The following is a 12845-nucleotide window of genomic DNA, read 5'->3' on the forward strand; positions in this document are numbered from 1 at the left end:
CCAGAGATGCATCAGTGAGAACAAATGACAACTATCTTAAGCCAGTGCCTTTTGTAGTAGTTATGCAGCACTACTGTGGCAATAGCTGACTGATACTTTTTGCTCACATAACTGAAGACTTGAGAGGTAGCATGGGCTCCAGATAGAGTTTGAAAGGAATTCCTATTCCACTTCTCTGTGATTCTCTTGAGGCTTTAACCAGGATGGTTTCCTTCTTGGTGGCATGATGACTGTACCATTTCAGGCTTCCCATCTATATCCCAATACTATCTAGAAGGCAAGAGGTTTCTCTTTTTCAACCATCATATAAAAAAGTCCTGGGCTTACTCTCGAAAACAGTATGGAGGTCCCTCAAAAAGTTAAAAATAGAACTACCCTATCATCCAGCAATTACACTACTAGGTATTTGCCCAAAGGATACAAAAATACTGACTCAAAGGGGTACCTGCACCCCGATGTTTATAGCAGCATTATCAAAATAGCCAAACTCTGGAAAGGGTCCAAATGTCTATCGACTGATGAATGGATAAGGAAGATGTGATATATATCTATATATATCTATATATAGATATATAGATATAATGGAATATTACTCAGCCATCAAAAAGAATGAAATCTTGCATTCACCACGACATGGATGGAGCTAGATTGTATTATGCTAAGTGAAATAAGTCAATCAGAGAAAGATACCATATGATGTCACCCATATGTGGAATTTAAGAAACAAAACAGATGAACATATGGGAGGGGGAAAAAAAGAAAAAAGAGAGAGGGAAACAAACCATAAGAGACTCTTAAAGATAGAGAAAAAAACTGAGGGGTGATGGAGGGAAGTGGGTGGAGGATGGGCTAGATGGGTGATGGGTATTAAGGAGGGCACTTGATATAATGAGCACTGGTTGTTGTATGTAAGTGATGAATCACTGAATTCTCCGGAGACCAACAATGTACTGTATGTTAACTAACTAGAATTTAAATAAAAATTTGGGGAAAAGAAAGCCCTGGGCTTCACTGTGATTAGGCCAACACAGGTCATATGTCTATCCTGGGCCAATTTTTGAGCAAAGAGGGTGGGATTATGCGACTTGATTTATGTCAGTCAGGGTCCCCTCTGAAAGATGGAGGCAAGCTCAATCTCTTCCAAAATCCATGATGTGCCTCATTAAAGGTGGGAACATGCTGAGAGGCATCAGCAGCATTAATTATGGAGAACCTAAAATCTCTAAACATTACATTACATTATTTGGGTCAAGACTGTTTCTACCTCCATATTGCTAGCTTAGCTAGAGCTAGAGAGAAGGGATTTATCCTCTAAATGTCACGTGTTCCCTTGTAAATGGCAAAACATATGGCCATACCCATGCTACCTCAAGCACGGGAAGGTGCTTAACATAGGACTCTACCACTAGCCCACAGGACTCCCAAGCTCCTAGTAATTCAGGATTTTAAGAAAATGCAAAATAGATTTGGTCTATTGGAATTTGAAGATCTATGAGCTATAGGATGAATTAATGCTAATGTAATGAGAACTTAACTGACTGGGGTGCATTGGTGTGGATGTCATTCCACTGCCTTCTGGCCTCCATTGTTTCTGATAAGAAGTCAGCAGTAGTTCTTCCAGACCAGAGTAAGAATCAAATAAAAATGTGTGTTGAATTAATGAATTAAAAATAGAACCATGGTCTTGTGACACAATCTAACATTCTTTCAAGAATACCCCACCATCACTTTGTAAAACCTTCCTTTGTACATTTACTGCTTCCACTGAAGCCTCTGTAGGAAAGTGAATCAAACAAATCAACTCAGATAAGTTTTTCAAACGTGGGTATTAAAATGACCACCAGTTACTTTCTCTGCTTCTAAGAGTTCTCCCTGACCTCAGATCATCTACAATATTGAATAACCCTTATTAGCTAACATGTTTTTGCCATTCAACTGAGGTTTGTCATTTTATGAATATTACTAACCCCTGTGCACAAGGCACTGTGTTAAGTAGTGTGATGGATGCAGAATGGAAAGAGTTAATACTTGCCTTAAATTACCCAACAATTACAATCTAATTGTTGTTCAAGTTTTCAAGGTAATCTTGGACAGAAGGATCTTTCATGAAACTCCAGATTCTCAAGGAGCAACTTGTCTGTCTTCTTGTGGGCTTATTTTTACTTTATTGTTTCTAACCATAAGGGGCCTCAGTTCTATAGGAAACATCCATCAGCAATAAGGCAAAAATGTTGTAAACCAAGCATCTTGATGTGATCCAGACCAGGTCTTAGGTATATTCCCATATTCTTACATTACTGTCTTAAAAATACCTTTCCATAAAGGTCACTATGGCTGTGTATGGGCATTGTTCAGTCTGATTTGCGGATAATGTCCTGGTTAAATAACTCTACATAATTGCCAGTCCAGGAGCTCAGACTCAGCTGCATTTTCCTTAGGTCTCTCTTTCTCTTTGTATCTTTTATTACAGTTGAATTATGCCTTGAACCATACGAATAGAAAACTGACATTGGAACCTAAAATAACTGTCAATGCGAAGATTGTTGTGGTTGGTGCATCCAATGTTGGAATTTCCTTCCTAGAGACATTGGTATTTTGGTGAGTTGTTTTACTTTATTTATTTCTTTATTTTTAAAGGGGCTCTTCTCTTCTATACCTGAGATGGTTTTTTGAAAGAAAAGACCTGAGTTTTTTGTGTTACCCCACATACTGTGCCTAGGTGAATGAATCAGTGAAATATTCTAGACCAAGGGTTGGCAAACTATAGCCCCTGGGTCAAATGTGGCTTTCTTCCTGCATTTGTAAATAAAGCTTTATTGGAACACAGTCACAGTCAATTATATGTTGTCTCTGTTTTCTTGATACAGTGGCAGATTTGAGAGGCTGTAACAGAGGCTGTTTAACCTGCAGTGCCTAAAATATGTATACTCTGACCTTTTCCAGAAGTTTGCCGACCCCAGCCTATACTGTGTTTCCCTTATTGGCTGAATCATAAGAATCACCTAGAGCATTTGTTAAAGAGGTAGGTTCCCAGGCCCAGCACCTGACATACAGAATCAGAAACTTCCAGGGACAACTCTGGTACTCTGTATTTTAACAGGTGCTCCATATAATCAGGCAGGTTTGGGAACCAATTTTGACACTGCATAACACAGATAGGCTTTCAGAATTGTCAGATGGGCCTTTCTTCCAGCCCCTGCATTTTGGGTGCCAGGGAACAGAGGAAAGCTCCACAGGGAAGACTGAGGCCCATTCATCTCTTTAGCATTGTTCTGTTACTTTCACAGCACTAAACGGGTTTCCTTTCAGAGCCCATTTTCATCATAGGGAATTCCCAGGGGTCCTCAGATTCCCCTGAGTAGCTCTCCATCTGCTCACTGAATTTCAGCCCCTCCCTGACAGGAAGAGCCCTAGGTTATTGTCCCAGAACTTGGTTCATGGTCTGGCATCACCACCAACTGACATGGAACCCTAGATGCATTGCCTCGCTTCTCTTGGACTTGGTTTCCTTGTTTATTTTTTTTTTTTAAGTCTCATGGATGTCTTAAAAGACCCTGGCTTTGGAGAACCACAGACTTCTGAATCAAGAGTCCAGTTTTTTCTAAATCTTTTATTCAGGATCACATGAGAAATTTTAGCTCCTGTTCAAAACTATAGGTGCTAAGAGATAAGCAGAAGATGGGAGAAAGCAGTCCCCCCTCCCCCAACTCCTCCAGAAGCCAACCAACAAAGGTACCAGCCCAAGCATAAGGCCTTGTGAGGGGTTAGACAAGGAAAGGGAGGGAGGAAATGACCCCAACAGGTGTTTGTCCCTGGTTGATAAGGAGACGAGCTAACCCTGCAGGGTTACTTTGCTCATTTGACATCGCATTAACCAGATAAAGATTTTTTTTTTCACTTTACAGCCAGTTTGTTCAATTATCTGGAACATACCCCTAGTTAATCAGAAATAAGTCACATGTCATTATTGAAATCAGCAACAGAGCTCATATGCTTTAAATATCGTAGTCAGTTTATAGCAATCTTTCATTGCAAGAATGAAATAACGAGAAGCAGCCAGGAATATCCATTTTCGCATGTAAGTCATGCTACAGTTGACGGCTTTCCTCATTCTGAGGGGTCTCTTCTCTAAGACTCCGAACAGCAAGTCATGTGCGGCCATTTCTGAATGATGAATTATTGGTGTGGACTTGTGAAAATATAGTAGGTCAAGAAGTTAGCAAAAACAGGTCTGAAATCTTACTTCACCTACATACTTAGTCATTACATCTTATTTTAAATGATTACATTAAGATATATACATATAATTTTCCTTTTGTGGAATCAACTTAGATTTAATAAAGACAAGTAGAAATTTGGATATAAGTACTTGGTTGATTAAATTCCTCAATCAGACAGACCTTTTTAAAGCATTTTAAAGTACTCCTAGTTTTCTGTCATCATTACACAGATTACAGACCCTAAAAATAGACTGGTATCAGTTTACGGATCTTGAATCCTTCACAGAGGAAATAGTTTTCTCATTATTTTCCCTAATTATTTTAAATTAGCAATCACCATAGTAACCTACTGCATATTTGACTTTACCAGCTTAACTGCTATTTGAACTAGATGTTATAAATGATTTGACCTGAAACGAAATGGAAATGATCGCCAAACATTGACCCCCAGTGAGGATTAAACCCACATTTTGGAGGCAAGATTTAGAAATATTGTCCTCCTGATGTTTCCGCACTGCCGTATCAGACTCAGCTGGGGCTCTGTAGTTCCCGGAACGCCCACGTGAGGCCCAGTACAGCAACCTCTTTTTCCAGAAAATCTGGTAATCCTGTTATCTAGTGACAAAACAGTCAACTCTTTGTCCTCATATGATGTACATACCAAAAAATTACAAAGCATTTGTCCTCTTCAAAGGATACCAAAAGCAGTCCCTGCATAAATTCTCTTCCCTTGTGATGTCCTTTTTCCCTCAAGTGCTAAGGTGCTGCTGGGGTAGCTGAAAGGATTTGCCTTAAGTCATCAACTAATATAGCAGGATGTAGCTCCATGGGAGGGGGGAATAGTGAGGGTGATGTTTTTGAGTTTTTTGTTTTTTGTTTTGTTTTAGTGCAACATTCCATCTGGTCCTTAGCTGTTACCCATCCAGTTACATCTGCACAGACCCCTCTTCTTAAGAGTCTTTGGTTGTCAGGCCTGCGGGCACCCTGCATCTTCTTGTCCTTATGAGACAAGGCCTCCTGGGCCCCTCAGTTTCTGGTGACATGTGTGACAGGTGTTTTCCTAGGGACACATACGAGTATCCCTTGGGGTGCTCCCATCCTCCCAGTCCTATTCAGTCCACCAGTGCTGGGCTCAAGAGTGGCAGCCCTGCTCTCAGAGCTTCCTGAAATCTCCATCCGCCCTCCTACCTTTCCTGACTGGCTGGTGGAGGTGCAGGGTAATTAGGGGTCAGGGGGAGGCTCAGCTAATTTGTCCCCCACTTCCCGGGGCATGTCCATTCATCTGAGAGTATTGTGTCCAAGAAACCCCAAGAAGAGCCGTGGAGGGAGAGTGTTTGAGTCCCACACACCACGCTATGGCCAGCCACCCTCTAGCCACATGCATCTTCTGGCCTTTCCCCATCACCTTCTCTTTCCCAAGGGCTGCCATGGTGATCACGAGGAGCTGAGCAGGGGACCAAGAGCAGACATGGAGTCAGGGCCAGGGGAGCTTTCTTGCGGTAGGGGTTGAAGAGGAGGAAACCCCCGCCCATCCTGTGGTGTAGACAGCAGTGAACTGGAGGGGAAAGGCAGCTCTTCAGACATTTTATTGTGAATCATCTAGGTTCTTTAGCATTCCAAGACATTTACATCATGGACCTGAACTATTTTTAAATTATGGTTCTCATGATTGATAGGTTGTGTTCATTCGGCTGCCCCAGCTCTTTGGGACTGAAAGTTCTTGTCTTGGACAGTATAAGAATTTCATATACATTATCCTTCTTTGTACTTTTAGTAATAAGACTTGTCTAAAACTCCAGTCATGGGAAAGAGCAGAAAGAACTTGGTATCAGCTGTCAGCCCCCCTGTGCTGCCAACCAGTGCTATGGCCTGTCCTCCTCACTGTGCTGAGAGGGTCATGGCAGGGACCCCCACAGTCCTGCCAGCCTGAAGGTGCTGTCACCCTAGGAACTCCACCAATCACATCTGAGGCCTAAAGGGAACTTCCTCTTCTTGGATCAATAGTCAGGTCTGGAGGTGAGCGTCTATCATCTGTCCAGGAATCACTGTTTGCCAGAGAAGAGCTTTGTAATGAAGTCTGAAAGCTCTTTTCAGAAAGCAGGAGGCACTTTGCCGCAAAACTTTAGGAAGTCATATTTTCACCAATCACTTCACGGATCAAGTCCAGCTCTGCTGAACACCCCGAATGTCATGCTTTGAATACTAAAGGCTTTCCAATGAAGTACTCCAATTTCATTTTTTAAAGAGAAATATAGAAATGCTATGCCAAAAAAAAGGAGCAGATGGGGCACCTGGGGAGCTTTGTTGGGTAAGTGTCTGATTCTTGATTTCGGCTCAGGTCATGACCTTAGTGTCGTGAGATCGAGCCCCACATCGGGCTCCTCGCTGGGCGTGGAACCTGCTTGAGCTTGTCTCTCTCCTTTTTCTTCTGCCCCTCCCCTGTTCACACTCTCTCTCTCCCTAAACAAACAAAAAAAATAATTTAAAAAAAAGGCAGGAGCGTCCTTTTTACTCACAGTGTGGTCTGTGGAGCGGCAGCAGTATCACAGTCACCTGGGCGCTCACTAGCAATCCAGAGTCTCAGGCCCTGCCCCAGGCAGTGTCCCAAGTAGAGAGCGGTTCCCCCCCTCCAAGAATTACACAGAACAGCTTCTTTGCTGCTATCTCTTGGGCATGAACTCACTGAGCTGCAGCAGTTACGGGTTTATTCTGTTTCAGCTCGTGTGTTTCTATGCTTCTGTGCATTATATTATTTACTCCTAATTATGGAGCAGTTCCTTTTAATCCATTATTTTAAAATCCTTCCTAATTAAATTCTGAGGTAAAGAATCTCTCGAGGAGCCTACAGTGGCATCCTGGGATGACAGTGACTGAAAGCAGCCCTGGGTGGTGTCCCGATGACCCTTTGTGTGCCTAGAGAAACAGGCTTCAATTCACAGAAAGCGCTGGAGGCTGCGAAGGCTCCAGGCTCACCTTCCCTTCCACTTCCACCACAGGGAAGAGTTTTCTCAAAAAATCGACCAAATGATCTCACCAAGGGGGGGCATCTCTGATTTTCTACCTAAACATGAATCTCTCATCTGGTTGGGTGGGTTGCAGTGACTAAGAAGAGCTTGGACCAAGGAGGCCACATGTGTAAAGCCGCCACTGGGGCCAGACGACCGAACCCCTGCTAGTGGGCCACACATCCGGTGCAGCTGTGGGCTCTGGCAGCAGCCAGCCCAGCGCCTGCGGCTTAATTAGACTTTTTATCTCTACATTCGTCTGAGGACATCTGAAACCTTCAGTGTGGCCTGTCACTAATTAGGTGACTAATTAAATAGTTAGTGCTTACTTGCTGATCTCAGAGCTAAACCCTAGTGAACAGGTTGGTAGTTGTCGTTGTTCCATACCGTCGGTCTCAGCCCCATGAATGGATGGACATGTGCTCCCTTAGATTGTCCTTTTGATACCCAGGCAAGCACAGTGTGGTGGCCAGGCCTGCGGCACGTGCGCTGCTGTCCTCCGCTTTGCCTGGGGAGCAGGCAGAGATCAACGGGGCAGGTCGCGTCTTGCCTCTTGTTATGTTGGCATCACAATGGGACCTGTCAGGGGCCCACGCCAAGACACCAAGACACCGAGACACCGTCTGGTGACTGGGGCGGGGGTGGGGGAGGGGAGGGACAGCTCTGTGTGGAGCTCAGAGGTCCAGCCTTCCCAGGCAGAAAGACTTGCCGTTCTGCCACCAGAAAACAATGACCCAGACTCCCTGGTGTTGCTAATCACAATTGAGTTTCCTAATCTGATTCCAAGATTTAAATGTAATTAATGTTAAATGAGAAAAATTTTCATTTACTGAAATTGTCCATTCCAGCTCATTTCAGGATAACTTTTCTTATCTCCTACTGCCCACTTTAGATACTCCCAGAACAAAAGAAAAGCAAGACTCTTTGAGCAATATTAGGCCTTTTGGGGGATAAGCTTATTGTCATTTTTGTGTGTGCTTTTTTTTTTTTCGTGAATCTTTGGGGTTAATTGGGGAATGAGTTCTTCACGATCACACAAAATACAAACCACATGTGCAGATTGAGTAATAGACTCACCCACCCTCCACCCTCTACTATCAGATCATTTTCAAATGATGATGTTGACACATGTCTTGGATTGCATTCCTTCAAAAGCTGAAAACAAAGAATTTGGGTACAGTTTATTTGGGGGTGATCCCAGGAAATTACCTGAGACTGCAGGGTGGTGAGGTGGGAAAGGGAGGGAAGTCAACAAAACCCCCAAAAAGCATTGTTCAGCGGGTCGCTGTGGGCAGCTGAGACCTAATGCCACACTGGGGCCCTCAAAGGGACACAAGGAAAAGTGGTCCCTCTTCAGGTGAGGGAGGTATAGTATTTACCCACCAGTTAATGTCCTCCTGATCACATGGTCACCTTCGGCTGTTCTTCCAGCCTGTCCCTTCATCTCCCCTGGGCAGAAGATGCCCCCAGGCAGAAAGGGGCAGGAAGGCAGAGGGAAGGGAGAACCTTTTCCAGGTGTTGTGTGGGTAGGCTCCCTACCATCCCCATTTTTTTAGTTTGTTCTTTCCTTCTTAATATTCCATTGTCCTTTAGCAAAGCACGTGGGCAGAGATGAAGGAAGAGAAAAAGCGAGGCTAGATAAGAAGGCTGTGGCAAGAGGATTTCATGGCCACCTCTCTTCCCAGGCGTTCTTGCAGGTCTGAAGAGAACCCAGGTGTATCAGAAAGTTTTGCTGGAAAAAAAAGACAGCCTTGGGGGACCTGTCTTGGCAGATACTTTATTTCTACTTTGGGACAGAGAAAAGGTTAGATCGGTAGTTTTCAAATTGTGGTCTGTGGACTAGCACTTCCAAATATCACTTGGGGACCCGCTAGAGATGCGAATACTCAGGTGTCATCCTGTAAGGATCAAATCAGAAATGAGGGGGAGAAGGGGGCAGGGCTCTGTGTTCTCACACCCCTCTGAGGGGCAGAGTCCCAGAACCACCGAGTAAGGGTGTACTGGAGAGAGTCGGTGTTCTGCCATGACTGATGGGGCCCAGGAAAATCATCCAACATCTGTGAAGCTTACTGTCCTCACCTGTACAACTGGGAGAGAACCCAGAATCTCTCCTCCTCACTGGCATGAGGGTTAAATTAGGTGATACATGCAAAGCATCTGGAAAAGCCTAGCACTCAAAACTTATTAGACTGACACTGCCCCACTAATTAAATCTGCATATCTAGTTCCCTTGTGGCAGCCTTGCATTATCTCATATGAGAGAAGAGCCTGGGGAGGTAGAGCCTTTATATGGAAGATGCTTTCTTCCCTGAGGATTAGGGATGAATCACAGGTGTTTCCTGCCAGTGTATGTGTCTCCTCCTTGCAAGAGTTCCTGGTCTGGCAAAGACGTTCTCTTGCAGTTTGGCTAAAATGGCCACCATCTCTGGTTCAACATCAGGAGGACCAAGCACGCTGACCAGCGCTCTGTGGTGTTTCTATTTTGTAAAGTTGCTTGACTATGGAGAAAACTGGAGTTGTGCCCTGCCCTTTTAACTGTCTACCCAAACTCAAGGATGCAGCAAATCCCTTATGCACCAAAGACTCTCATGGTCGTAGGGGCCACATCTCTGGCTCCCACTGACCATCACTGCTTTATGGGTTGCCAATGGATATTTCTCAGGCCCTTTCGTGATACTTGGATGCTTTGCAAACCTTAATCTGGACTATTTTAGATCCTCTAGTCTGTCACTAACCTCAAGTTTATCATGTAAGTCTTAGGCGTCTCCAAGTGCACCACCATGCCAAATCTAGGAATTCCCTTACATTAAAAAAACAAGGCCAAGACAAAAATTTCAGCCTTTACTCATGTGTCTCAGATATTTAATGGGATCATATACTCCTTCAGTAAAACTTATATTAAACTCTACCCAATTTTATTAAGCACCCAAACCCCCTGGGAGCCTCTCATTTTTCTGTGCCTAGAATAGTGGTTCTCAAAATGGACCACCAGCATGGACATCATTTGGGAACTTGTTAGAAATACAAATTCTCAGGCCCCACCCCAGACCTACCGTATCAGAAACTTGGAGAATGGGGCCCAGAGATCTCTGTTTAAACAAGTCCTCGAGGGAATTACTTGGACCTCAGTGGCACTAGTCCATATTATCTATCTCCCTCCTACTGTTCCCACCTTTCTCGTATGCAGCCTAACTCCCCAAAAGACCAAGGACACCATTACTCCCAGTCACACCTCCTTGACCAGCCCGAGCTCTGAATCCACTAGTCACTTTCTTGCTTTCCCGTAGCACCCACCAATTGAATTCTGTTGACCTGGTACAAACAAATAGAAGTGGCTATAAGCACTTTTAGGGATAAGGAGGTGTCAAACTGACACTTCCCTTACACCATTTGATACTGGGTGGAAATTTGGAGGAGAGGCCTAGAGAAGTGCCAGGTAGCCACCCCCTCTGGAGAACTGGAGCACTTGGAGCCACTGTGTGAGATCCAGACCAGACAAGGCCATCTACTGGGCACATGGCCTCTGGAGACCATCTTGATCTCTAACTGGAGTTCTCAAAAGAGAATTTCTTTCAAAGGGATAACCAGAATCTTCCCAATATACCAACATAGTAAGGCACTTGGGCTTTAAAGAAAAAAAAAAAGCCTTGAATTTCCTTGTATTTTAAGAACTTGTGATGGACATAATGTTGTGATCAGCTTCCTGGACATGAGGTTAATGTTGAGTAACTTTTTTCTATAAGCAACGGATTGTGAAAATTCCAGACTCAACAACTCTGTACACCAGAGCTACTTGTGGGGGTGGGGTAGTTTTAAAAAGTTTCCTGGGCCCCTATTCCTGTCATTATAATTTCCGGGCTGGGGTGGGTCCCAGGAATATGTATCTTTAAGACTCCCCATGTAACTCTGACACGCATCCGGCTATTGTAACCATTTATGTAGACATTTCCTCAAAATTGGCAGTCTTATCTATAAGGAAACCTATTTCCCCCTATCATTGCTCATTGTAATTAACCTGTTTTTATGAGCTTGTTTTCCAAACCACATTTTCCAATTCTCAACAAATCATATAACTTCTAGGTTGACATATCATTACTTCAGGGCTTACCAGGCATAATTATTAACTTATCATTAAACATGACATAGCTGAAGTCATTACCCATGTCATTGTATTTACACGCTAAATTGGACCTCGTGAAAAGCATTTCATACACTTCATGCTTAAACTGTCACCATTAAGAATAAAGGTCCAAGATCTAACTACCAAGCATGAGGAAACCTGCCCGTATGGTGTTAATAAAGCCTTGTAACCACCAGCATTTGCCCCAAACATAAAACCTGTCCTCATCCCCATCCCCACACCTCCAGAAGTGATCTCACTCACTGTTGAATCCCCACAATGCTTTATTCCAGTCTTAGGGACCTGATTGATTGGTATCTTATATTTTACCATCTCTTGTGTGCAAAGGCTTTCCAGCTGGTCTTTTATAACTGCTGTCTTGGTATTACATCTTGTAAATGTTCCATATATATAAAACTATGTTCGAAGTATAAATGTATAACATTTTCACTTCATTTCCCATACATTATAAAGCAAAATTCAATTTCATCTTAGTTTGTTTTGCCACAACTTCCAAATTTTATTCTTCTTCATTCAGTGACCATTTCAAACATTACATTCATTTTCATTTTTTCGGTAAGGATTTATGTTTTACTTTTATGCAGAGATACACAACTACTCATCTGAGATCCTGAATCCCCAGACCTTCCTCCTAGTCCCTTATCCTGGGCACCACCCCTCTCCCCTGATGGGTCCCTGGAGAATTCACAGAGCACCTACGTTACTCCAGGCAGGCACCCAGACCTTATTGTTGGGTTCAGTGTTGATTCTAGATCTCTTGTCCCGACACAAGCCTGGACTCAGGCAGATTTAAGAGTCTTGCTCCTTGGTCCTTTTCTCCAGGCCCCGTGCTGGTTCCTACTGGAGCTTCCATGAATAGGAGAGCCACGCAAGATGGCGCCCGAGAGAAGAGAGAAAAAGGGTTAGGGAGAGAGCTTTGAACTTCTTCCTCACCCCATGAACACTCCACCCACCTTTAGAAGAGCTCAGAATCTTTAATGCCACCCTCTTTGGGTCGCTCTTTCTTTGGTCTCCCCCTGGAGGTCTGAGTACGCCATTACTGACAGCTGGGTGGCAATGGAAGCAGCTGCCATGCTGTTTTTACTAACACAACAGAAATGAAGTAGCCAAGGACATTGCCAAAAACAATCTCTTTTGTGATCTAAACAAAATGGTATTGCCGAAGAAAGTTAAAAATTTTTTTTCAGGGAAAAACAGGCAGATTCTCTTAATAAACGTATCATAAATATTTTGACCTGTTTTGCTTTATATTTTTCTTTTGGTATTGGAAATTCACATAACTCCCAACTTCTAAGTTCCATCTATAGCGTTTCATCATGAATTTTGTGACATTGCATGATATCATTAAGACTGAATTAGATCTGAGTTATCCTTTGACTACTTAAATAAGCAGTTAGGTTAAATACCTGTCTTGAGCTAGGATTTACTGTAATTTGGCAAACATTTTTGTCATCGTTGTGAACAATTCAGAAAGCAGGG

General features: G+C 43.4%; 1 protein-coding gene across 1 annotated transcript in view; it reads left to right on the forward strand.

The window, feature by feature from the left end:
- The window catches only part of CFAP61 (cilia and flagella associated protein 61), a 295349-nt gene that overhangs the window by 165323 nt on the left and 117181 nt on the right, over window positions 1-12845 (forward strand). The window contains exon 18 of the mRNA XM_045805725.2: window positions 2471-2598. Within this exon, the coding sequence (XP_045661681.1) occupies window positions 2471-2598 (128 nt within the window). The remainder of the gene's footprint in view (window positions 1-2470; window positions 2599-12845) is intronic.

This window comes from Ursus americanus, chromosome 22 (genome assembly GCF_024610735.1).
Source record: "Ursus americanus isolate L20-20 chromosome 22, mUrsAme1.1.p, whole genome shotgun sequence".
Classification (NCBI taxonomy): Eukaryota; Metazoa; Chordata; class Mammalia; order Carnivora; family Ursidae; genus Ursus; species Ursus americanus.